Source organism: Raphanus sativus, chromosome 4 (genome assembly GCF_000801105.2).
Source record: "Raphanus sativus cultivar WK10039 chromosome 4, ASM80110v3, whole genome shotgun sequence".
NCBI lineage: Eukaryota > Viridiplantae > Streptophyta > Magnoliopsida > Brassicales > Brassicaceae > Raphanus > Raphanus sativus.
Genome location: NC_079514.1, coordinates 42,705,767 through 42,730,172, shown reverse-complemented (window position 1 = coordinate 42,730,172; position 24,406 = coordinate 42,705,767). Strand labels below are relative to the sequence as shown.

The window sequence follows — 24,406 nt, the reverse complement described above, 5'->3', positions numbered from 1 at the left end:
GACACTCTTCTTGTTCTTCCTTCCATGTGAAGAAGTGAACAGAGAAGGACGCATAGGACAGTTTTACTTGCTTATCTGACATGAAACTAGACTTAGCTTTCCACTTTAATATACAATAAGAATTTCTTTCATTATAAAAAAAAAAAATATACTCCGCTTTTTATCTGTTGCTACAGTGTAGCCACCATATAACTTGCGTATGAATCTTGATATTTGTTTTAGGTAATTTCGTATAGAAAGGTCAAACGATGACCAAATAAAGCCATCAACGGCGGTGATCAGCTCTACCTAAACCGGCCAGCTTCTTAGACCTGTTTGCGCAAAACGACGCCGCCGTTGAAATGTGTGGCTTAACCGGAGATTTCAGCTCACCTGTTGTATATCCTCCAAAAGAAGAGTTAGGTTTAGGTTTAGCTCTCACTAGCGGACTCAAGCACAAAGCCATCGTCGTAGCCGCCGTCTTTCTTCTTCCCGGAGTTCCCGTCGACGCCGGCGTTGTTCTTCTCGCTCTCCCCGGCGAATCTTCGACTGATACTGGTTCGTTCGCCGGAGACATTCCTCTGCAATACCTTTGTCTAGGTTGGTGTTGTTGATGATTGGATTCAGAGGCGATCAAATCCTCTATGTAGCACGTAGTAGTAGTGTTAGCCGTTTGCTTCTTCGATCGTGGGGAGAGAACCTTGGAGAACCATGACCGTGACGTCGCGTCGCAGGAATCTTGAGATGAAAACTCGTTAGAGCTCGTCCTGAAGAAGGTAGAGAACCGAGATAAACCCGTCTGTTTCTTCTTAAACGATCGGTTGGTTTCGAAGACTTTTTCCGATGATGATGATGATCCTTCTCCGCCTCCTCCTCTGGCGTCGGAGTTTCTAGCAGCAGCGTAAGGAGAAACAGCGCGAGGTAAAACCAGAGGAGGAGGAGGAGGAGGAGGAGGAGAAGTTCTTGAATGAGGATGAGGATGATTGTTATCTTCGGAAGCGGCGGCTGAAGCTGCGAGAGATAAGAGACGTTCACGGAGACAAGAAGCGCAGACGCCGATACTGCTACTGGAGTCAACTGTATGTCTCTTACACCTCATCGGAATATTTTGAAAAGATAGACAAAAACTCTGGAAGAAAAAGAGTCTTTCGATCTCTGAGAACTAGAAGAAGAAAAGAAGATCTGATGTGTGCAAATATATATATTGTCTTCTGATTCGAAAGGTTTCTCGTTTGTGTATGTGAGAGAGATAGAGAGAGAGAGTCGCCGGAATAAATGGAAAATTTAGATTTGGTTTTAAGAAGAAATATGAAATACAATTTGATGTAATAAAGGCTTTGACACGTTAACATTTGGTTGGGATAAAATTGAAACCAGTGTCGTTCGTTGTAATGATGATTATAAACTTATGGTTAAAGATAATCTCATCCATTTTTTTAATTAACGTCGCTGTAGTTTCTTTTGTAGTGGGAAGATGAACATTTCATAGTTTTCATGATACGTGTTGTCGTTGACATTCGTTTCTTATCGTTGTCAAAACAAACATCACTTCCATCACAACTGGGTTTTATGTAATGATTAGCTTATTTAGTTCTTACGTACTCTTAATTTGACTCAATTAAAACCATATTAAATTGGATTAGACAAAGAGTAATTGGGGCGTCGTTTTATGAAGAAATGCATCGAAAATTCCATGGAAAACTACCAAATTTTGAAGTTCCCTTATATTCTGAATAACAACACGTTTTAAATTTGTAGATACATGGTTATTATTAAGTGCCTTATCTAACTAAGATATTCTTCAGTGTATGTGCGTTGATATTTGAAATATTCATGATATAATTTTGCCATATATTTAATTATACGATAGTGAATTCAAAGATATGGTACGAATCAAATCCACATTTACATGGAAACATTAGAAAATGGTCTAGTTTCCTTTGTACTACCTAACAAAAAAAAGAGAAACAAATCATGAAAATAAATACTGAGTGGTGATTAATAATTTCTCCAATATTTATACATTTTATTAGAAGGAAAGACGAGTATGTGACGGCAACAAAAAAAGATTGGAGGCTCGTGGATGGTGGAAGCCGACAAGTGTTAGGTGTTACGACAGGTCGTCGTTTTGTATAAACCCACACGCTTGTTCGTCCGTTTCTTCTTGGGTTTGAGTTAGACCACGTGAAAGCCCTTCTCTCTTGCTTCTTACTGGGCCACAGTGCTTTATTACTGGGCTTAACATTTCATTTATTATACTTTCTATTTTTGGCTGCATTGTAAAATATTTTTATCATCACATTACATGAGGGGAGCTAGGTGAGAAGTAGAGTGTCACACTAGTTTTATTGAAAACTGGATATCTTAAATGGTTTTGTTAAAAAAAAACAATCTTAAGGTTTAATCTCCATGCCCCATAAACTTTTGGTTGGTGAGCCTATGTTGTAATATTGGCTAGAGCCGTCTATTGAATAGTTTTTAGTTATATTTTTTTTTATAAATATGTCTAAAAGGTTTAATATAAACAGGTCTGTCTACTTATCAAGAATTAGAAGTACTTAGGAAATTTGAACAAGATAGAGCTTGAAACTACTACCCAAATCCTGAGTATTTGATTTGAATAATCGTGAAATGAAAACATATCCAAAGTACTTAATACCAGTCATTCATAATTTGATAATAGATACGTAATAATGATGAGATAACCTTTCAGTTTCTTCTTTTTTTTAAAGACAAAAGTCATATAGTAAATGGTAAAATATCAATAAATTAAGTATTTTGACTCTTTGTAAGAAAAATAAATAAAAGATTTGACTCACTTTTCAAAGTTTTAATTCCTACTTTTTATTAATTAGATTGGACTGGTTGGTTAATCACATTGTAAACGCCTGCTCTTTCTTTCTTTCACCAATTGGTCTCTCAAAGTCCATGCTCGTGGCCTAATCTCTCTTCTTCGTCTCAGGGACCATCGAAATAAAAAGTGAAGATGGCGACGATGGAGAGTTTGATAGGAATGGTTAACAGGATACAAAGAGCATGCACTGCACTCGGCGATTATGGCGGCGGAAACAACGCTCTCTCTTCTCTCTGGGAAGCTCTTCCTTCCGTCGCCGTCGTCGGTGGCCAGGTTCACGTCTCATCGGATGTATTTAACTCGACTTATGTTTTTTCTCTTGCATCTTTAACGTTGTTTTATGTTATGAATGTAGAGTTCTGGAAAGTCTTCTGTCCTAGAGAGCATTGTCGGAAGAGATTTTCTCCCTAGAGGATCTGGTTTGTATTACTTAACCTAAAAACTTTTGATTGGTATAGTTAAGACCGGCCTTGGACATTGCTAGGTCAAACATCGTCATTGACTCCTAATATTTTAAGAACATACTCTATATCAAATCTTAAATTGTTAAAATAATAATTTATTATACTAAATTGTTTATGATCCCAAAATTTTAGGACTAGACTTTAATATACGTAGTAAACAAATGGTTAAGAGGTTAAGAGATAACTTGTTCCGCAGGTATTGTTACGAGGAGGCCTTTGGTGTTACAGCTACATAGGACTGAGCATGGAACAGGGGAATACGCAGAGTTTCTCCATCTTACCAATAAGAGATTCACCAACTTCTGTATGTAAAGGAATGAATGTGTTATGTGTGTTTGTGTTTAGCTGTAGTGAATCCATCATGTTAGTTAATATTGAGAACTATGTTGTGTCGCAGCCTTGGTTCGCAAGGAGATTCAGGATGAAACTGATAGAATCACTGGGAAGAGCAAACAGATTTCTCCAGTTCCTATTCACCTTAGTATCTTCTCTCCCAATGGTTGGTTTATTTATTATCGCAATTCCTATGAAGTGTTCTTGTTTTTGAGATGTTTTTTGATCCATCTAACACTCAGTTTTCTTGTTGTGTTCTTTTGAAAAACAGTTGTGGATCTTACTCTCATTGACTTACCTGGTTTGACTAAAGTTGCTGTTGGTATGTTTTTTTCTAATTTGTCTCTGCTTCTTTTGTTTATGTAATTATTTGTTAACATTGTGTTTTTTTTTTCTGTTTCCAGAAGGACAGCCAGAAACTATTGCTGAAGATATTGAATCCATGGTTCGCTCATACGTGGCAAAGGTGAGTGTTGCTACTAGTTCTTACACTCTTCTTGGCTTAGTGATTCTGTTAAATAAATATACTCTAGTCACTCTTGTTGTAGTTTGATAATTTTGATTATGTTACTTTATGTTTCTTTTTTTTTCTTTACTTATGTTTCTTTTTCAACAGCCTAACTGTCTTATACTAGCAATATCTCCTGCTAACCAAGACATAGCCACATCAGATGCCATCAAGCTCGCCAAAGAAGTGGATCCAACAGGTTTGTTTTTTGTTGTGTGTTATGTTTTTCTCTAAAAAAATATTATTATAGTTTTCTTAATTACTATCTCATTGTCTTAGGTGATAGAACGTTTGGAGTTTTGACAAAGTTAGACTTGATGGACAAGGGAACTAATGCACTGGATGTAAGCGTCTCCCGACAAGCCTTTATCTTTCTATGTTTTCTTGTGTCTTACCTTGTAACTATGATATTGACACCATAGTGAATATTTTCATAAGGTTATCGAAGGAAGATCATACAGGATGCAATACCCTTGGGTTGGGATAGTAAACCGTTCACAAGCAGATATTAACAAGAATGTTGATATGATGGTTGCAAGAAGGAAAGAGCGGGAATACTTTGAAACTAGTCCTGACTATGGTCACTTAGCTAATAAAATGGGTTCAGAATACCTTGCCAAGATGCTTTCTAAGGTTCTTACTCAATCAAAAACCCTTATACGAAACGAGCTTTTAGTTATGATGTTCTTTGTGTTTTTTTTTTCTTCCAGCTATTGGAATCTGTTATAAGGGCACGTATTCCAAACATCATAGCCTTGATAAACAGAAGCATCCAGGAACTAGAAAGAGAGCTAGACCAATTGGGTAGGCCTATCGCCATTGATGCTGGAGTGAGTACATATATTTCCATGAACATCTTCCCCTATAGATAGTTTATCTTTGTAACAAATGCTATGTGCCACTCTCAGGCTAAACTATACACTATCTTGGGAATGTGTCGTGCATTTGAAAAGATATTCAAAGAACATTTAGATGGCGGGTAACAACACTAATTGAACATCCTCTTGATTTTTCACCTGACTTTCTTGTAACGGTGGGTTTAACAACTCTTACTAAACTTTTGATCGATAATGAATCTTAGGCGTCCTGGAGGTTCACGTATATATGGAGTCTTTGACTACCAACTTCCTGGAGCCATTAGAAAGCTTCCTTTTGATCGTCATCTTTCGTTGGAAAATGTTAAGAGGGTTGTCTCACAATCTGATGGCTATCAACCTCATTTGGTAGCTCCAGAATTGGGTTATCGTCGTCTCATTGATGGATCCCTACATCTTTTTAAAGGTCCAGCTGAAGCTTCTGTGAATGCTGTACGTTCCTTCATATCTCCTAATTATTTTTTGTAATAATTAAAATCTTTATCAAATCGTATATAGTCCCCAATATTTTATTACCGCCTCTGAATAATATCTAATATATAATAAGATCGTAATGATTTATGAGTGTAACAGGTCCACAGTGTCTTAAAAGAGCTTGTACGCAAATCAATAGCAGAAACTGAGGTGAGTTTGGTTGTTTTATTAATATATTATTAAATGTAATAATTGTATTGATTAATGATGATAAACAATATAGGAGCTTAAACGTTTTCCTTCACTACAAACTGAGCTAGCTGCAGCAGCAAACTCATCTCTAGAGAAGTTCCGTGGAGAAAGCATGGAGTCGGTTCTTAGATTAGTCGACATGGAAGCTTCATATCTAACTGTCGATTTCTTTCGTAACCTTCATGTCATGGACACACAAGGAAGCCAAACCACACCTCTTTCTTCACCAACGACAATAGAACAAAACGGTGAAAGACATTTCAGAAAGATAGCTTCAGATGTAGCTGGTTACATAAGAATGGTTGCAGATACGCTTGTTAACGCCATTCCTAAGGCTGTTGTTCATTGCCAAGTCAGACAGGCTAAACTCGCTTTGCTCAATTACTTCTACACACAGATCAGTCAGAGTCAGGTGTGTGTCTTACTCTGGTTAATTCAGTTCGGTTTTGGTTTGGTTCGGTTAGAATTTGAAGAGTGGATCATGTTTTTCTCGCAGGGGAGACATTTGGGGCAGTTGCTAGATGAGAACCCTGCATTGATGGAGAGGAGGCTACAATGTGCAAAAAGGCTCGAGCTATACAAGAAGGCTAGAGATGAGATTGATGCAGCGGTTTGGTTTGGATGATGAAGCTAAGTGTCCATCTGACAGTATTGTCTGATTAATGGTTTAATTTGTTTAGATAAGATACATAACCATTTAAGGTTTTATACAAGGAAGAACTATCAACATGATTCGTTGCCTTGCCTCCAAAGTTATTTAGTATATTATAGCTATCACTTCGATTGTGGACTGGTAATACATAAACTCTTTATTAGAAGGCATCTTATCGTCAATGAGGGAATCTGATTCATGAGGTTTGCTTCAGAAATACGCAAGCGGAGCACGGTCTAGACCTGATGCCACAGATCGTCCTTGATTTGTGTTGTTTGATGTGATAAATTTGTGAGATTAATGGTCACAGACCATCCAATAATATATGCTTCTGTTTTGAGGCAACACTTTTAAATTTATACTAGGACTTGACCCGCCCGGGCGGGTATTTATTTTTATTTTATTTATATTAAATGATGAATTTGTAATATTTACACATAAATCCAGATTGAAAATTATTTTTTGCAGTTATAATAAAAATTAAAATTAAAAGCTTAATAAAATATTCTGATAAAAATTTAAATTTCTTAATTAAAATAATATAGAGGGGGTCATAATTTTTTCCAATTCCAAAATCTTAACATCCCAAATAAAATAAATTTATAAATACATAAAATATATAAACATATTTGGAAATATAATTTCTACTAAAATAAATTTGTTATAAAATAATTTATCGCTGTTGTTGTTTATTTCTAGAGCTTAATCCGTGACTGTTTAATTCTTTCATGTTAATTTTTTTTCTTTGTACTAATGGTATTATATATATATATATATATATGAGATTAGTACACGATTGTTATATTAGTATACATGTCAAAAGCGAAATGTTATGTTAATACACGATTGCAAATCATGTATAGTATTTATAGCATGTAGTTGCAGAATCACACGTAAGTGATGACACAATAATTTTCCTATTATACCATATGTGATTTTTTTATTATCATTAAATGTGGTAAATTTAGAATTAGGAAATATATTTATTAAACTGAAAAGATAGCATTAATAAAACTATAGATAATTTTGAAATTGATTTAATAAAGAAGGAAAATTAAATTTTATATTAGGACAACACATTAATTTAACGAAAAAGACAAACATTAAAATAGATAATTTAGTTTATCATAGGACAACAAATTAATTCAACTGAAAAAGACAAACATTAAAATAGAAAACTTAATTTAATTTTCAGTGGCATAAGAATGTAAATAATTAAAAAACTTAGAAGTATTTTCTAAATGTTTTTCTATTTTAATAATATAGATATTTATTAGTTGGGCCCAAATATGAATAGACTTGGTCTGATCGTGTTAGCCATTGGTCATATCCCATAACGCTAAATAATTGAACAAATCGTTTTATGTGCAGAGAAGTAGAGAACATAAGATTTCTTATTTACTTTAATCGTGTTAACTAAAAGTGTTAGCTATTGGTCATATGACTAATATCCCATAACGCTACTTACTTTGTTGTCAAGGTAGTAAGTGGGAAAATAAACTACGTAAAATGTGCTGAGGGAGGGTTTCTTATTTATATTTTTGCGGATGGTTTGTTGCACCAGATTTTTATTATTAAAAAATTATAAACGAGCTTAATAAACTAATTATATAAGCTATAAACCTAGTACATAGCCATTATTTAAATAAATATGGACTCGACTATAATATAGTGTAAACCCATTTGATATTATTATATTTGATAATTACCTAAGTCGAATTCTAGAAGTATTCGATCGAAGCTGACGAATTTTTATAGTACAGCTTGGCGATTAGTAAGTAGTACGTACATGAAAACTACACATCATATTAGATCGTCACCGTTCAATCCAAAGGTTATATCAAGATACAAGACCGTCTATTTCACCATGATAAACCCTATATATACACACACTAAACAGAGAGCTATGCCAACATCTTCTCGGGGAAAACTTCAACTTTTCTCAAGAATGTTTGCAGAATCTTTAATTAGTCTCTCTCAGTTCATTACCAAATCCTTCATCATCGTCTCCCTCTCCGTCTTCTCTCTCCGTCTCTTCCTTAGACTCGCTTCCTTCCTCGTGACCCGTCCCTGGCGCCGTTACCGTACATTCACCATTCGCCACCGCCGGAGATGGAGGAAGATAACGGTGGAACCGTACTGTTCTATTTGTCTCCAAGATGCGTCGGAGGGAGAGAAGATGAGGCGATTAGCGGCGTGCGGACACTGTTTCCACGCCGAGTGCATCGATCCATGGCTGGAGGAACGGTCGACGTGTCCTGAGTGCAGAGCTCAGATTCCGCCGGTGCCGCCGGAGTATCCTTTAATTGCTTTAGTTGTTCCTCCCGGCGTGATCGAGTTGTTTACCAAGTAACTTTAACTTCCCACAACTTTATTAACTAAGACTTAAAGTGAGTTTGTAATAAGATTAGAGCATGATTATCCCGGAGTTCTTAGATTTGGAGTTCTTAGCGGAAGTTAAAAAACTGTTTCTTAATTTTTAACTAAAAAAACTAAGAACTGGTTTTTAAATAAAGATTTTAAAAATCAGTTCTTAACTTTTTTATTTAAAAGTTAAGAAACAGTTTCTTAACTTCCACTAAGAACTCCATCCTAAGAATTTCGGATTAATCATGATGACGTGGTTGCATAATCATAATCAGTGCATTCTTTGTTGTCGAACTCAGAAAAAAAGGCAAAAGTTTTTTTGGAATTTTTACCAATACTATATTGGTTGGCCATAATACAAAAATTGCATATGAAACAATAATTTTAAAAGAATTTGAGATTGCTTAGGTTTAGTCTAACGTTGTCATGTTAAATTATTTGGAATAGTTTGACCCAGAAAATCATTTAGAATATAGTAACTGTTTATAAGTATTTAATATTCTTACGTCAGGAATGTGTTTTATTTTAATTCTTAAAAACTAGATTTTGACCCGCGCTTCAAAAGCGCGGGGTTTTTTGGATTATATAAATAATTGATATGAATTACTATCTTGGAATTGTACAATATTATGTTACAAATTATGTATGATATCAAAACAGAGAATTTGTTAAAATATATAATTTATGAATTACCTTATTTGAAAATTTGTATGTTCATATTTATGTAACACATTATTAGATATGATACAGTAATTTTATGGAGATCAAAGAAATTCAACTGAAATTAACCGGGAAATATAAGTTTTGTTTGGGTTAAGGTCTAAGGAAAATTACCTATATATTGGATATTTTTTTGGACCCACGGGTCTCTGTTCGGGTTTGGATCCTGCCTAAGACCCAGTCATATTTAGTGTACTTGCGGGATGTAGACCATGATCCGAATGCACAGTTTTTTGTATTATAGACAAAGTTTGATGTGAATTAGTATTTTGGGATTGTTGTACATTACTATGTTACAAAATCGTATTATTTCGATGAAGAGAATCCGTTTAAAATTATATATGAATTTGTATTTTGAGATTGTTGTATAATATTATGTTACAAAGTTTGATATGAATTAGTATTTTGAGTTTTCATTTATACTGTAAAGTTTAAGGTAAAATTTCAGATTTTTTAAAATAATATTTCCGGGTATTCAGCTAAAAGTTTAAGTACTTTCGGTTTCTCAGGAAGTATTTCAGATCTTTTTCGGGTACTTGAATATATTTTGGGTATTTGTTGGATTTTCAAATATTTTTCAAGTTTTAGATAAATTTTTCTGGTTTTCGGTTACTTCTAATCTTTTTCAGAACTTAAAATTTGAACCTTCATAGACCTGCTACATATTTAAATATTATATGTATTTTACATGTATTTGAATTATGATTCCAAACCGATCTGAACATGAAAGGAACCTACCTAAACCCAAATCAAAAATAAAATCAAAAAACTATTTGGGTGCAAATGTTTAGGACCCAAAGAACCAGAATAGAAATGAACCGATCCAAATACCCGAATACCCAAACCTACTCTCATTATATTTTGTGTATTTTATAAGAATTATAATTTTTAAATTTATATGGTTTAAGATTTACTTGGTAGATTTTTTTAACTAATTCAATAGAACATATTTGTAAGATTTTTAATAGTTTTAATCTTTCTTAATATTTTTATTGTAATAACATTTTATAAAATAAGTTGATAATACATATTATTTTTAACATATGATTTGCAAAAATGTTTTTATCAAAATTGATTTTGTAAATAATTGAAATTATATAATGTAAGATGTCATAATATAATATATTTATTGATATTATTAATAGATCTACAGAATATAAAATGTTACTTTAGCTTAAATATGATTGTGATCTTAATGATATTAATATCCCACACACACCATAATGATTGCAATCCCACGATATTAGGGGGTTTTCTTTAATTATGGTAACACAAAAGGATATATAGGTGGTTAGAGTTATTAGTTGTGTATAATTAAAATAATTAATTGTAGGACCAGAAAAAAATTAAGTCTAGTGAAAGGGTGCAACAACTTTGTATAAGTAGATTTTTTAAGAATGCTTCTCTTTTAATAGTATAGATATTAGGGTACGCATGTTTCCACACTCGTAATTTTGTTTTTGAGTCAATAAATAATATTAGTATTTAGTTGAAGAAACAGCAACATCAGTGATGGTCTCTAATATTTTGGGGGTATATCTATACTATTAAAGCAGAATCCCTCATAGGATTCTGTCCTTAATTTTTAGAGATAATTACATTGGAATGCCACTCCTTTATTTTAGTTAACAATTTTAATTATTTATTTACATAAATGTTTACCATATTTTGTGGAGATTATAATCTTTTGGAAAATGCAATAGTAATATAACAATAAATTTCAAACGTGATAGATTCATATAATAATATTCATGATTCAGTGTAGTTTCCAAAATTATTTGATAATTAATTTGGACCATGAAACAAGAAAACGTCTTAGGTCCTTCCACTTTTGTTTAATCAGGTTAACAAAATATGCCACATGTAATTGACTCAAAAATTAAACGTAATTATGTAAATGGAAATAAAATTTGTATCTTTTTTCAAAACAAAACTTTGTATCTACTGTTTCTATTATCGTGACAAAAAAACAACTGTTTCTATTTACAATAGATTAGCTATTTAAATTAAAATAGATTAGCTATTTAAATTAGATTAGCTATTTAAATTAAAATTAAAATTTAAAGCATTAGAACTAAACTTATCAATAAAACATATAGTATTCAGAAAAATATAAAATATGTTAATTGGACCTAATATATATTGAACTTACAATGAATATTTCATTAAAACTAAAATATAGCAAGTTATTGGTATATTATCATGCATTATATCACGGGATAAAACATAAAGTATAACTCTAATTTCTATCTAGAAATTAAAATCGAGAAGATAAAATTCTATAACTATATAATACTCAAAATTACATTTATAATAACTCATTTTCAAAGAAATTTTTTTATATTTGATTTTTATTTTGTGCATGTTGTAAGTAAGAACATAAAAATAAGTACACAAATATTAACATTAAATAAGTCTATATTACAGTTTTATCAAATATAATATTTTACAATTATAAAACAATCCCACGATTTTAAAGCATAATCCCTAATAGGATTAGATCCTAATGTTTTTGAGTTATTTATTGGTGTGAGTATTAATTTCTGTTATTAAAAACAGGTATTTATTTCTCTGTATTTAAAGTGGCCCATTGTATTTATATATTTTTAAATTGTATTGATTTTGTTTACAATATATAAATACATGTAGCTATATAATGACTTCTATTTATATTATTATATACATTTTTGTATTTAATTACATTTTAATGTGCCTATTATTTTTTTCCAATATATTTTTTCTTTCTAAATGATTGTAACAATATATCATGTCTCATTATATTATTATTATTTTTATCAAAAACAACAAAACAATATGACAATCAAATATTTTAATTATATCATTGTTTATTGTTAAACTATTTTTGATAATAGCATTTGTTGTTGAAAATACTTATTATAAAATAACAAAATGGTCTGCACTCTTGCGTTTATGTGACGTTAGTGGAACCTAATACAAATAAAACTAATGTCAACATATACCAAACGCATCATAGTTTCTTCATGTAAATATAAAATAGTAACAATGATTTTCAAATAATAACATAGAAAAAGATAAAAAAAATTACAAAAGATATAATCCTGTGTTTTTCAAAGCGCAGGTTAAAATCTAGTGTTATCATTATTAGAAGTAGGCTAGCACATCTTTACTAATATATACTCGTAGCTACACTACTACCATTAACAGAAAACATACGGAAAGATACATCCTTTATATAGTGAAAAGATGGATCACGTTTTTTTTTGTCACGAAGATGGATCACGTAAAATCAGCAGAAAGATACATATTACAATGAAGCATGTATACCTATATTGATTATATATAAATAAGTATAGATTTATACATATATTTGTATAACCAAGTACTATTTATGTTGTTGGGACAAGAACGATCCGAACATATTGCGTGTTAAAAAAAGTAGATCATCACAATGGTTCTTCGCAATCAGAAGTATTTGCATTGTTTTGTTACTACTATTGATTACATGTGGAGCTGTCTGCAGATTTAGATTATGGATTAGCTCTCAACGCTAGGGACAATTGCCATTGGCGTTTACGAGGTGATGTTTTCGGGTTTTGCAATGAATAATTTGGCCTTGATGTTTCATGAAGAATTTAAATTTTAAAGATTATGTATGTATGAAAAAAAAAACTTATCTCATTCCATATTTTTGTTGATGTTTTTAGTTTTCCGGAATAAATCATTTAAAACTCATGGTATCAAAAAAAGAGAGTATTAAATCAATTTGGTTGTCTCCTTCATTTCGACGATTACGTTTGCGATTTTATGGAGTTTGTAGATAGATTTCTAAAATCTGAAAAAAGTAGCTTGGATAGTTTCAAGTTGATTTATCATCATGTAGCCCGTGATATTTTTTGGAGTCTTGGATGGAACTTGGTTAGGCATAGAGTTTGTTATCTTGATTTTAAGCCTCTAAGGTTAAGTCGGATGAGAGTGAACTACTTGACCGGAGAGGAGAATATGCACTCAGAGACAGTTCTGATGCTCATGTAATCGTAAAACCCAAACCATTCTCTATATTTTTTGTTGTGATGATTATTTATTAAGTAATATATTCGCTCATTGTAAAATTTATTTATCTCACCGAAGCGTATCATGATGCAAAAGACAATATAAAGTGTTTGGATTTCCACTGGCATCCACGACGACGATGGTAGCTTCTTGCAGTGTAGAGATGGCAAAACTCACTCGTGACTCTCAAATGGGCAAGTGACAATCTCATTAAACCCCATCTATTGTCTTTAAACTGATCTGGTTGACTGATTAAATGTTTTTGTTTGAGTTCTTTTTGCGCATGTCGATTCCAAAGACTAGTAAAACGTATATTTATTTTTAATTAAACAACATTGTTTTAAACGATGATGTCCCATATGTTTAGTCAGCCGGTTGATTATGATCAACATACATTTAAGCATGATTTTCAAAGTTAATTTTTTTTTTGAATTTATGTTCCATTCATGATATAATACGCATTGTTACATAGTCGTGAAAAAATATGACAGATAAAGTTCAGTTTAAAATAAATCTTTTTGTCTTTATGGACGTTCACACTTCACATAGACTTGACAAACTCAAGCACCTTCTCTTGGAAAATCCTTTATGATGAAGTAGAAGCCATGATGATGAATCAAACCATAATGGAAAGAGAGATCTGGCTTTGTACACATGGAGCTATTTGGATAACACAATAGAATCCACCGATACCGAATTACGCAATGCCTTGGAGTCTTTGTGCTATTAAGATTGATAGTTACTGGAGAGATATAGACAAGAATTACCTAGATATGATTCTGAGAATGCTCCTTCACAACTGTGTCTTGAAATTAATGGTCAGAAACCCATCTAATTTCTTATCTTTTTCTTTTTTTCATCTGAATATTTCATTCACCATAAATGTTAAACATACAACCAACATCTTTTTACAAAGAGGCCAATTTCAAAGCTACTACTTAATCCAAGTCTACAAATCAGTCAAGCTAACACTTCCAAACCCTAGTATACCAAAAATAATTCTTTAGGGTACCAATTACAAGTTAAAGAGAGGCCAAACGTTTCTCATTTTCAAAGACATCCTGCAACCAAAAAGGATAACCTGCTGAAACATAGGACTGAGTTCTTCCTCTTAACACTCTGATTTTCTCTTCTTTAGACATCCTCACCATTCATTCTTCCTCAGCCTAAACAAGATATCAGCTCCCATCGCTTTGAAAGATGGTCATGCTTTTGGTCTTATCTATATGCCTCTTTTTGTGGCAAGCACTTGACCTGTTTGTTTAAATTTATAACTATTAGCTGGGCCCAGATTTGAATAGACTTGGCCTGATTCTACTAGCTTGAGCTAGTCATATTTCATAACCCACCTCCCTGAAAACGTTCTATGTGCAGAAAAAGACTTTAGTTTGTTACTTTGCTTTGGAGGTAGTAATTTTGTACAAAGTAGGAAAATAGACTACGTTAAATACTTAAATGTGTTAGTGGGTTTCTTATTTATATTATTTTTGAGGAGGGGTTTGTTGCACCAGATTTTTATTATTAAATACTAGAAAACTAGTTATGTAAATTAGTATATTATTAACCAAAACGCTTTGGCATATTGATAAAAGACTCACGGCTGTAAATACCGTCTTGGGTTTGAGTTTTTTTTGTTTTGACCATCCGAACTTTTTTAAATGGCAAAAATATGCGAAATAAAATGGACTTCGTAGAATTAGTATTTGGACTTTAAAAAAATTTGAAATCCTCACGGTTATAAAAGAAATAATATATTAATTAATCTAAGCTAACCGCAGCTTCACTCGACGAAAAAAAATGAAGCAAAGGCCATCTGCAGTGGTAAAACTCATAACAAGTTTCTCATAAACAAACAATTAAAAGAAAATAAAAAAGCAAAATAGGGAGGAAAGAGAAGCTGAAACATTTCTCCAAGAAGCGTTTGTCCAATACAGTTTTGCCACTTTTGAAGTATTGATTGGTTTCAAATTTTTAATATTTATTGAGAAACCAAGAGAGTTTCACCGCTGCACATGCCCCAAACTTCTCTCTCGTATAGCCATCACAAAATCGGCAAATTTTATAGTACAATTTGGGTTAAAACATTATTAATGTATTATTTTATTTTTTCTTTTAAAATTGAATAATTCTATAGTGTAGTTAAGTTTCACTCCAACTCTGCTTTATATTGGTGTGAAAATAGAATAATTAGTAAAAACAAAATCATTACATTATTCTTAGAGTAGTCCTAGTAGAATTAAAAAAAAAAATATTTCATTTAAAATTCTATTTTGAGTAAAAATAAAGTAAATTTGGAAATGCTTCTACGTGCATGAGAAATACACAGCAGATTAGATATTCACCGTTAGTTAAGTCCAAGATTTTAAATCGAGACCGTCCATTTAATCATAAAACCTCTTATATACATGTCTACACAACCATAGCTTCGTTTTGTGCCAAAATCTTCAGTAACGTTTTCTCAGGAATGTTTGCTGAATCTGTGATTAGTTTCTCTCAGTTGATCGCTAAAACCGTCATTATCGTCTCCCTCTCCCTCTTCTCTATTCGTCTCTTCCTAAGACTCGCTTCCTTCCTCGTGAGTCGCCCTTGGCGACGCTACCGTACATTCACCGTTCGCCACCGCCGGAGATGGTGGAAGAAGACGGCGCAACCGTACTGTCCCATTTGTCTCCAAGACGCGGCGGAGGGAGAGAAGATGAGGCGGTTAACGGCGTGCGGCCACTGTTTCCACGTCGAGTGCATCGATCCTTGGCTGGAGAAACAGTCCACGTGTCCTCAGTGCAGAGCTCAGATCCCGCCAAGGCCGCCGGAGTATCCTCTGGTTGCATTATTTGTCTCTCCCGGCGTGATAGAGTTGTTCACCAAGGAACTTTAGCTCTTTCGCTATCATTATACTTTATAATTAACTAAGACTTAAACTAAGTTTAAATACAGAAGTACGTGATTACGTAATCTGTAACCAATGTAATCTCTGTACGTACTTGTCGCATTCATAAAAGAAAAAAACAAAAGTTCTTTCGAATTTGGACCATATATTATCGGTTGGCGACAAAACTAAAATAGCATATGAAACAAGAATTTAAAGTGCTGGGACAAACAAAAATATACAGTTTCTTTTTAATAAGATTTGTTTCCTATTTTCTTGGACCTACTGCTCTAACTCTTCCGAATTCATTAGAACTCAAAAAACAGCTTATTTGCAAACATATAAACCAACACCAATTCTTTTGAATTATCGGTCTTATGTATAACTTGAATTATTCAAAATAATAAATCTTGAGCGTACTTTAGAGCCTAAAATTAGTCATAATAACCTAACCTTAACTTTAAGGTAAACTCTAAAACTACTTCCAAATTTTAACTTCAAATGTCCACATCTTCAAACTATGCTATCATACATCACGTATAAACACCACATCAATTAAACAACGGCACATTCAATCACACTATTTCGCAACGGACGCTACAAGCACACAATTTAAGCTTTCTTTCTCAAAGGTCCATTTTATTCATAAGACAATGTTCTCCTACGCAACAATTAAACATAAATGTTTATTTTAAATTTCCACAATCATATAAGGCAATTGTTTTCCTTCTTTTTATGGAAATTTTTTTCTTTATAAAAATTGAATTATATTTACATAAAACATCATTTTATTTTTAAACAAACCTCGTTTTTTTTTCATACTCAACTAACACTCGCACATTATAGTAGTATACACGTTTCTTTTTAACAATTTTATAGCTCAGTTTCATGTATCACCTTTTATATCATTTTATGTACTATTTCACAAACTTATAAAGAAACATTTCAGACAACTGCATCTTCAAAAACTTCTAAGTTTATATCTTAATATATATATATACATGTTTTGCAACCCCAGTATTTGCTTTAGAATCGCCAAGTGATTAAGGGGGATGTATTGAACTGTGAATTTTAAAGTGTTTTAGAATTGTTTTAAAATCCACTGTTATTCAACTAATGATTTTTATTTTTTCTTTCAAATCGTGTGTTATTGAATATGACATTTATATAAAGTCACCACAAATCATTTGCAATTCAGTGTTATTCAATTAACAATTTATAAAAACTAAATCAAATCCACTGTTATTGAAAGACAAACAATTTTGAAAAGAAAAAACTACTAAAAAGATTTGAGACAAATTCTATCATCAATTCCAGTGAAAACTAACGTAATACAAATCACAGCTCTATACCTGTTATTTGGAAATACCCAAAATCAAATATAAATAATCGGCAAAAGAAAAACGATGATCCATACGCCTCCACCACCGACTCTCCAAAACCAGTATCTACACCAGAATATTTCCCTCTCTACACGTCTCTGTTGACTTGAATCTCTACGACGTCTCCGCACTTCTTTCACGAGTACAAAAGTGACGATGAAGCTACTGCCGTTCGTTGATTCCTCACCATGATTCTCGAAACACATTGATTTAAGTCTCAAAAGCTTGAGTATGAGGAACAATGAGTATTCTGTATATGTGAAAGAAGTGCAGCCGTACATGTTACTCTAGCTCCAAATAATTATATGTGTGATAGCGTTGATTGTTATCATGTATATGTGAAAGAAAGTTGTATATGTTACCCACCGTAAAAATAACAATCATCGATGAGTAAAAGAAAACTGAGGAAGAATGACTATTATTTCTAAAGGAAGAAAATGTCAAACGTACTAACCAAGGGACAAAGGGATATGAGGATATACACTTGAAAGTTCTCTGCTGTTATCTTTAGAGATTGAATATATATCTTGTTGATATCTTTATGGGCTGTTCTTAGACAAATAAATAAATAAATATGATGCGTTTTTTGTTTAGTTAATCAGGGTTAGATAGGTATACAAATATCCTTTATATATAAGATCAGTAACATGGAAACAGAATTTCCTTCAAAAAGAAAAAGAAAAGCATGGAAAGAGAATAACAAAACTGAGGATAGGATACATGCATTAGTCGATTGGTGTTTTATGGATTATTCTATACAAGTGTTTTGTTTTCTGGAAAAAGCATAAACGATTTTGATTGGAAGAAGAAATGATTACTAATCCCTACTTCACGTTAAATAATTGAACAAAATAAATTACTTATATCAAATGATCTAAAGCACTCTAAAATTTAAGAGAAAATCTCATCCAAATCTTTTTTTTTTCTTTTCCTAAATCCTTCCCATATAAACTTAGATTTAGTCCAAATCTCTTCAAACTCTATTTTTCTCAAATCCATTTAAACTTTTAAAATCCACAGTTCAATACACCCCTAAGAATATATACAACCTGAAATTAGGATTTTAATCCCCAAATAATGTTATTATGTAGTCCGGGGAGAAGCATCTACATTTGTGAAGAAATTAATTTGATTTGTTATGGGTATCTAAAAACAATTTTTAGTAAATAAAATTACATGTTTCGCTGTATGATAGCAGTATACCATATACTCGTACGTACACTCTAGATAATAGTATAAGTTTTCAAAATTAGCATCCAGTTAATGTATTGTTTCAAAAAAAAAGCATCTAATTAATGTAGTTTTACACTAATATCAACGCAATATCTAATTTAGAATTTGATACCCCAAAATCTACCAAACTTCGTCACCCAATAACGTAAAAGAATGACATTGTTAATTAGTACTCATTAATGTTTTTATTTACAGGTAAACACCTCTGATAATTTTGTTTCCTTTGCCAATCGCCACTTTACGATTTTCTTACCTACCAATTACCATTATCTGACCCACCATGGAATAAAGTTGGCAAATCTCCTACAAGTGGCTTTAGTCTTTCAAATATTGGTTTGGCGAACAATAAACATTTGTATAAGACCAAAGTTGCAATAGTCTAATTAGTAATGTGGGAATCTTTGTACTTTCTTAACATATATAAAATTGGGGAGTTTCTATATAAAACTATACAGACTGATTATATAAATGCTTATAGTCTTAGATGTGTGTTACTTTTTTGTTTTTGGTGTATAATTGTTAAAAGTCTTTGACAATTTTCTTTCACTTACCCTAACTTAGTAGTTTGGACTATGATTTATATATAGCTCTATTGAGAACCTATTACTCTATTTTCTGTTCAAGTGTCATTTTTTGTCGCACCCTTTAGTCATGGTTTAAGCTGACTTCAGATGTAGTCTGTTGAGCAGGAAGAAACGGTGTCAGTATTACTAGAAAACGTCGTCTATTTTTTAATCAGAAAACTAGGTATTATTTCTTCTTTTTGGGTGTAAAAATGTATAAACTTTTATTTTTAAAAATACTGCTTTGAAAAAACCAAGCGCAAAGGAAAAGTCATTTGTTATTATGTACACTTATATGATTCAGATTACTGACCTGTATAATTATTATACCGTTTTGTTAATTAGTATTACATAGTTGTTGATGACATAAAAATGTTTTATGGAAATTTTGTAGGCAGTTCATCGATATCAAACATAAGTTAACTGATGAATATTTATTTTGTTCACTTCTCGGTTGTGTTGTGTTTTGTTTTCTTTTTAGATTTGTATAGAGTAATTTGATTTTGAAACATTTACACTATGAGTCACATTTCATCTTTTTAATTTCACTCTAAGTCACTTTTTACTACTAGGACACTTTCTCTTACATATTCCTTTTTTTTCTAACTAATCTAGTTACGTCTTTTAAAATATTCACCTAACTAAACTTGCCATCAACTTGTAAAGTGACGTATCTCTCTCTCTCTCCCTTCCTTCTTTAATTTCCATTACAGAAATGCAAGGTATGAAGATAGATTCAGAGATTATTAAGTCACTGTAAGCTTCTAACGCTGACCGTTCTAACTCCGCCGTCGAACCTCCGAAGCTCCTAACCGTCGCCATCTTCTTCGTTATCTCCACCTCCGTGGCTCCGCCGTCAACAACGGCAAAACTCTCCGTCGCGAATGTGATAGTCACGATTTCGAACGCAGGTGACCCTAACCACGGCGAGCTTCTTTGCCTGAGCCGCTACACTCGTCGTCATCATCAACAATCGCAGAGAGAAAGCTCAAGCAACAATGGTCAAATCTCCCCTATTTTATCGTTTAGTCCTTGAGTATTTAGGTTAATTTAATTTTGTCCCAAACTTTCTAATGTGCAGATACATCCATATAATTGATCCCCAGACTTCAAAGTATGCAATTTAACCCCTGTTTTGATGGAGAACTTTAGTGTTTCTGCATGTCTGGTCCTTCAGCTTTTGCATCATTTATTTTTGACCCCAAAATTTCTAAATTTGCATTTTTATCCTATGTGATATGAAAAAAACAAACAAATGCTATATATACACCAAAATAAAACCCAAACTATCAAAATGAACTTCACAAAATTCTCAAAAATATATTCACTAAAATCATTAGATATCATAACTTGTGAAATGTACAAATGAACCGATGTACAAGTAACATTTTTCGTGAAATAGTTGTACTTGTGGACAATGTAATTTATATATGTACACATGAATTTCCAAATTTTAATTTTATCTCATGTGATATGCATATTAAATAAACAAGTTCAATATATATTCAATGTAATCTATAGGCATACTAAACAAACAAGCTAGTTTTGAATGTATAAGAAATAGAGATAACACATACATATATGTAAACCAAATATATATTTATATAGAGTAAATATATAGAGTAAATACATGCATATATGGATAACATATTAATATACACAGGTGTACATGTGAGTTGTTGTACATATGGACAATGAAACTTGTGTGTACATTCGGATGCCATTTAAATGTACAACCATGACTGTGTGTACATTATATTATATATGATTACACCAAATTTTATTTGTTAAGTTTTTTATTTTTTTTCCATAATCATGATTATGAGTGCTATGTAAATTTAGAAAATAATCTTTGCAATTTTCTTAAAAAATGTTCACCTTATATGCTATCTATGTGCACATTAAAATTATGTTAATCATGCGTACACCAAATATTTTAATTTTATCTCATCTGATATGCATATTAAATAAACAAGTTCAATATATATTCAATGTAATCTATAGGCATACTAAACAAATAAGCTAGTTTTGAATGTATACGAATATATATATATATACCAAATATATACTTATATAGAGTAAATACATACATATATGGATAACATATTAATATACACCGGTGTAATGTGAGTTGTTGTACATATGGACAACGAGACTTGTTGAGTTGTTGTACATATGGACAACGCGACTTGTGTGTACATTCGGATGACATTTAAATGTACAACCATGATCGTGTGTACAGTATATTATACATGCTTACACCAAATTTTATTTGTTAAGTTTTTTATTTTTCTCCATAATCATGATTATGAGTGCTATGTACATTTGGAAAATAATCTTTACAATTTTCTTAAAAAAATGTTCACCTTATCTGCTATTCATGTGTACATTAAAATTATGTTAATCATGCGTACACCGAATTTTATTTGTTAACTTTTTATGTTTTGCATAATCATTAATCATTGGTCTAAGAATTTATCATGTGTAAATATGAGCTTTGCACAAATTAAATAGTGTAGATGTTGATTTTTATAATGTGGCTACTGAAAAATTTGTGTATATAAATTCATGTACAAATAAGTTTACAAAATTCTCATACTATAGCTATTATTTAACGATAATAATGTTTTCTTTGGTTTTTTTGCTTTTCATTTTAAATTAGATTGCATTTGCATACTAAGCGGCATAAAGTAGAGATTAAATTATGGGACCAAATTGAAAAGCAACTGTGCAAATCTGGAAGTTTTAGGTCTAAATTGTTAACTGTCGAAAGCTAAGGGACCAGTTGTGTAAATATAAAACACTTGGTTTGGGAATGTATCCCTTCGATGCGATAGATCGGATCGAGCTCCGATTTGATTCGCCGACGCTTGCAGAGGAGGAGAGGTCGCAGAAGAAGGCACGACGGAGCCTGACGAACCACGGCTTGAAGACGCGGAGGAAAACGAGACGTGAGGGCGCAAAGACTGACCAGCTGGTGATGATGAATTGCAGACTGGTCGCAGAGGAGGAGCTCGGAAACGGACAGAGAGGATATCAGCTCACCGTCGTCTGTCGCGATTGAAAAATGCCCGCTTGTGAAGGAGACAACGGCTGGTTGGTCGGAGGTGGCGCTTGCGGCGGAGATGGTCGTGTACCAGTGCTCCGATAACACCTCACTTCTTTTGCGGTGACATCTTCTTCTCCGTCAGCCTCTGCCGTTAAAACGTCAACTGCCGGAATCATTCGTTGCTCTCTCCAATGGAAAATCTCTGTTTTTTACCGAAACAAATGAAAAAAAAATTTTCAATCCAGAATTTTTTTTTTGACGTGCCTCATGTAATTAAAAACCCCAAATAATAAATAATCCAAATCCCCAAACGAGACAATTTTCAAAATTCAAATCTCCTAACCAGCCCAACCAGAAAGAAATGGCTAATTACCTAGATACCCATCTTTAGTTTAGCTTTTTAGAGGACAAACATGTCTTCAACCATTAGAAAGTACCTCAGTAGCACATTGTGACCTGCAGTGTAATAAAAACACAGAATGTGACCTGCAATGAAAAAAACTCTTTGATTTTGGTTCAATTAGTTTGGAGATAAAACGTAGTTCTTAAATGTTTTTGGTACATACCACAACCACTTAATAATATTAGGATGAACTTCATAAATGCGAGTGCCAAACTGCCAGTGATGTATCAGTATTTCTATGACAATAATGTCAATAACTTATCATTCACGGATGCAACATGCATGTTTTCACGTGCCATTATATTCAGTGGCGGAGCCAGCATCATCTCTCATAGGGATCAGTTATTAAAATAGATATGTAGTATTACTGAAAAAAAAATTAACATGGGTGAAAGTTAAGGTTTGAACCGGTGTCATGGAGGTCAAACTAAAGGATTTTGCCAAATGTTCCAGCCAATATAGATTGAAAACACAAACTAAACTCATTTATTTGTAGAAGCCATGTGTGTCAACTGACCCTCCTCACAACCACATGGCTCCGCCACTGATTATATTCATACTTACAAATCACAATTTGAACCAGTTGAAAAGAAAATTAGGACACGACTCCATCTACATGCAGCAATACTACATTTTTGCTAAGTATTTGAGATTGTTTCCGTTTTTTTTTTTAATCTGGAAAATATTAGAGTATGTACGTTTTACACACTCACAATTTTGCATCCAAGCCAATCGATAATTAGTTGCAGATTAAGCATCGTCATTATTATATTGTATGCAATAGAATCCTTGTGCGTTAGTCAGTTAAATTCTTGCCATAATAAGGCTAGTTAAAGAGTATATAGCACATAATTAATAATATTTTAGAGGTAACTATAAACAAAAAGTTTTTAAAAACTATTAAAAATCATTAGGAAAAGAGAACACATGGGCACATCTCATCGATAACAATTAAAAAATTTAGTTTCAAAAATAATACACAATGAGCCTCAAGTAAAACTCATATTAGACAAAAAGACTACATTATACTAAACTATAAACTCTAACCATAACTAACTTATACCGTCTCAATATTAAGCCTTAAACTATAATCATTCAATTATAAATTTAAATATATAATATATATGTTATAAACATTATTATCAGTATATTTTAAAATTTTATTTTTAATATATAAATATTATAAATATATTTAACGATTTATATAGTTATAAATATGAATATATTTTTACTTTTACAATTGCAATTTTGGAAAATTTTCCATTTATGTTATTTTCGGATAAAATTATTTAAGTTATGTTTAAAGATATTTCTAAAAATGTGGTAATAATTTTTTATTATAGAATATGACATATTTGAGTATCAACCATTTATTTTTATGATTTATATATATAGGTTAAACTGACACATATTCCATCCGTGTCACTTTTATTGTCACTGTAAAATAATTTTCGTTTTAT

At 32.1% G+C, this 24,406-nt stretch overlaps 4 protein-coding genes and 1 long non-coding RNA gene across 5 annotated transcripts; 3 read left to right on the top strand and 2 right to left on the bottom strand.

The window, feature by feature from the left end:
• Positions 1–17: 17 nt before the first annotated feature.
• On the bottom strand, positions 18–1,417 carry LOC108851069 (uncharacterized). The gene has a single exon (XM_018624497.2). The coding sequence runs from the start codon at positions 1,076–1,078 to the stop codon at positions 266–268; it is 813 nt and encodes a 270-aa protein (XP_018479999.2). The 5' UTR covers positions 1,079–1,417; the 3' UTR covers positions 18–265.
• A 1,453-nt stretch (positions 1,418–2,870) lies between these two features.
• LOC108852501 (phragmoplastin DRP1D) lies at positions 2,871–6,499 on the top strand. Its single transcript, XM_057010111.1, has 15 exons — positions 2,871–3,106; positions 3,189–3,252; positions 3,494–3,601; positions 3,695–3,796; positions 3,902–3,952; positions 4,035–4,096; positions 4,247–4,337; positions 4,418–4,482; positions 4,577–4,771; positions 4,849–4,968; positions 5,047–5,117; positions 5,220–5,445; positions 5,587–5,637; positions 5,711–6,091; positions 6,176–6,499. Exons 1-15 carry the CDS (start codon positions 2,966–2,968, stop codon positions 6,302–6,304), a joined length of 1,857 nt encoding a protein of 618 aa, XP_056866091.1. The 5' UTR covers positions 2,871–2,965; the 3' UTR covers positions 6,305–6,499.
• A 1,761-nt stretch (positions 6,500–8,260) lies between these two features.
• Positions 8,261–8,754, top strand: LOC108851068 (E3 ubiquitin-protein ligase EL5-like). The gene has a single exon (XM_018624496.2). It carries the CDS (start codon positions 8,280–8,282, stop codon positions 8,682–8,684), a length of 405 nt encoding a protein of 134 aa, XP_018479998.2. The 5' UTR covers positions 8,261–8,279; the 3' UTR covers positions 8,685–8,754.
• A 7,111-nt stretch (positions 8,755–15,865) lies between these two features.
• On the top strand, positions 15,866–16,466 carry LOC108853413 (putative RING-H2 finger protein ATL35). The gene has a single exon (XM_018626826.2). It carries the CDS (start codon positions 15,915–15,917, stop codon positions 16,323–16,325), a length of 411 nt encoding a protein of 136 aa, XP_018482328.1. The 5' UTR covers positions 15,866–15,914; the 3' UTR covers positions 16,326–16,466.
• Positions 16,467–22,157: 5,691 nt separating this feature from the next.
• On the bottom strand, positions 22,158–23,068 carry LOC130510608 (uncharacterized). Its single transcript, XR_008944295.1, has 2 exons — positions 22,917–23,068; positions 22,158–22,745 (listed from the first exon to the last, which is right to left on the bottom strand). It is a non-coding gene; the product is annotated as an uncharacterized LOC130510608 (long non-coding RNA).
• Between the last annotated feature and the right edge of the window lie 1,338 nt (positions 23,069–24,406).

Coding starts and splice junctions, on each gene's coding strand:
- LOC108851069 (XM_018624497.2), bottom strand. CDS start 1,078: ATGAGGTGTAAGAGACATACAGTTGACTCCAGTAGCAGTATCGGCGTC.
- LOC108851068 (XM_018624496.2), top strand. CDS start 8,280: ATGTTTGCAGAATCTTTAATTAGTCTCTCTCAGTTCATTACCAAATCC.
- LOC108852501 (XM_057010111.1), top strand. CDS start 2,966: ATGGCGACGATGGAGAGTTTGATAGGAATGGTTAACAGGATACAAAGA. Junction 3,253..3,493: donor TTTTCTCCCTAGAGGATCTG/GTTTGTATTACT, acceptor CTTGTTCCGCAG/GTATTGTTACGAGGAGGCCT. Junction 6,092..6,175: donor CACAGATCAGTCAGAGTCAG/GTGTGTGTCTTA, acceptor TTTTTCTCGCAG/GGGAGACATTTGGGGCAGTT.
- LOC108853413 (XM_018626826.2), top strand. CDS start 15,915: ATGTTTGCTGAATCTGTGATTAGTTTCTCTCAGTTGATCGCTAAAACC.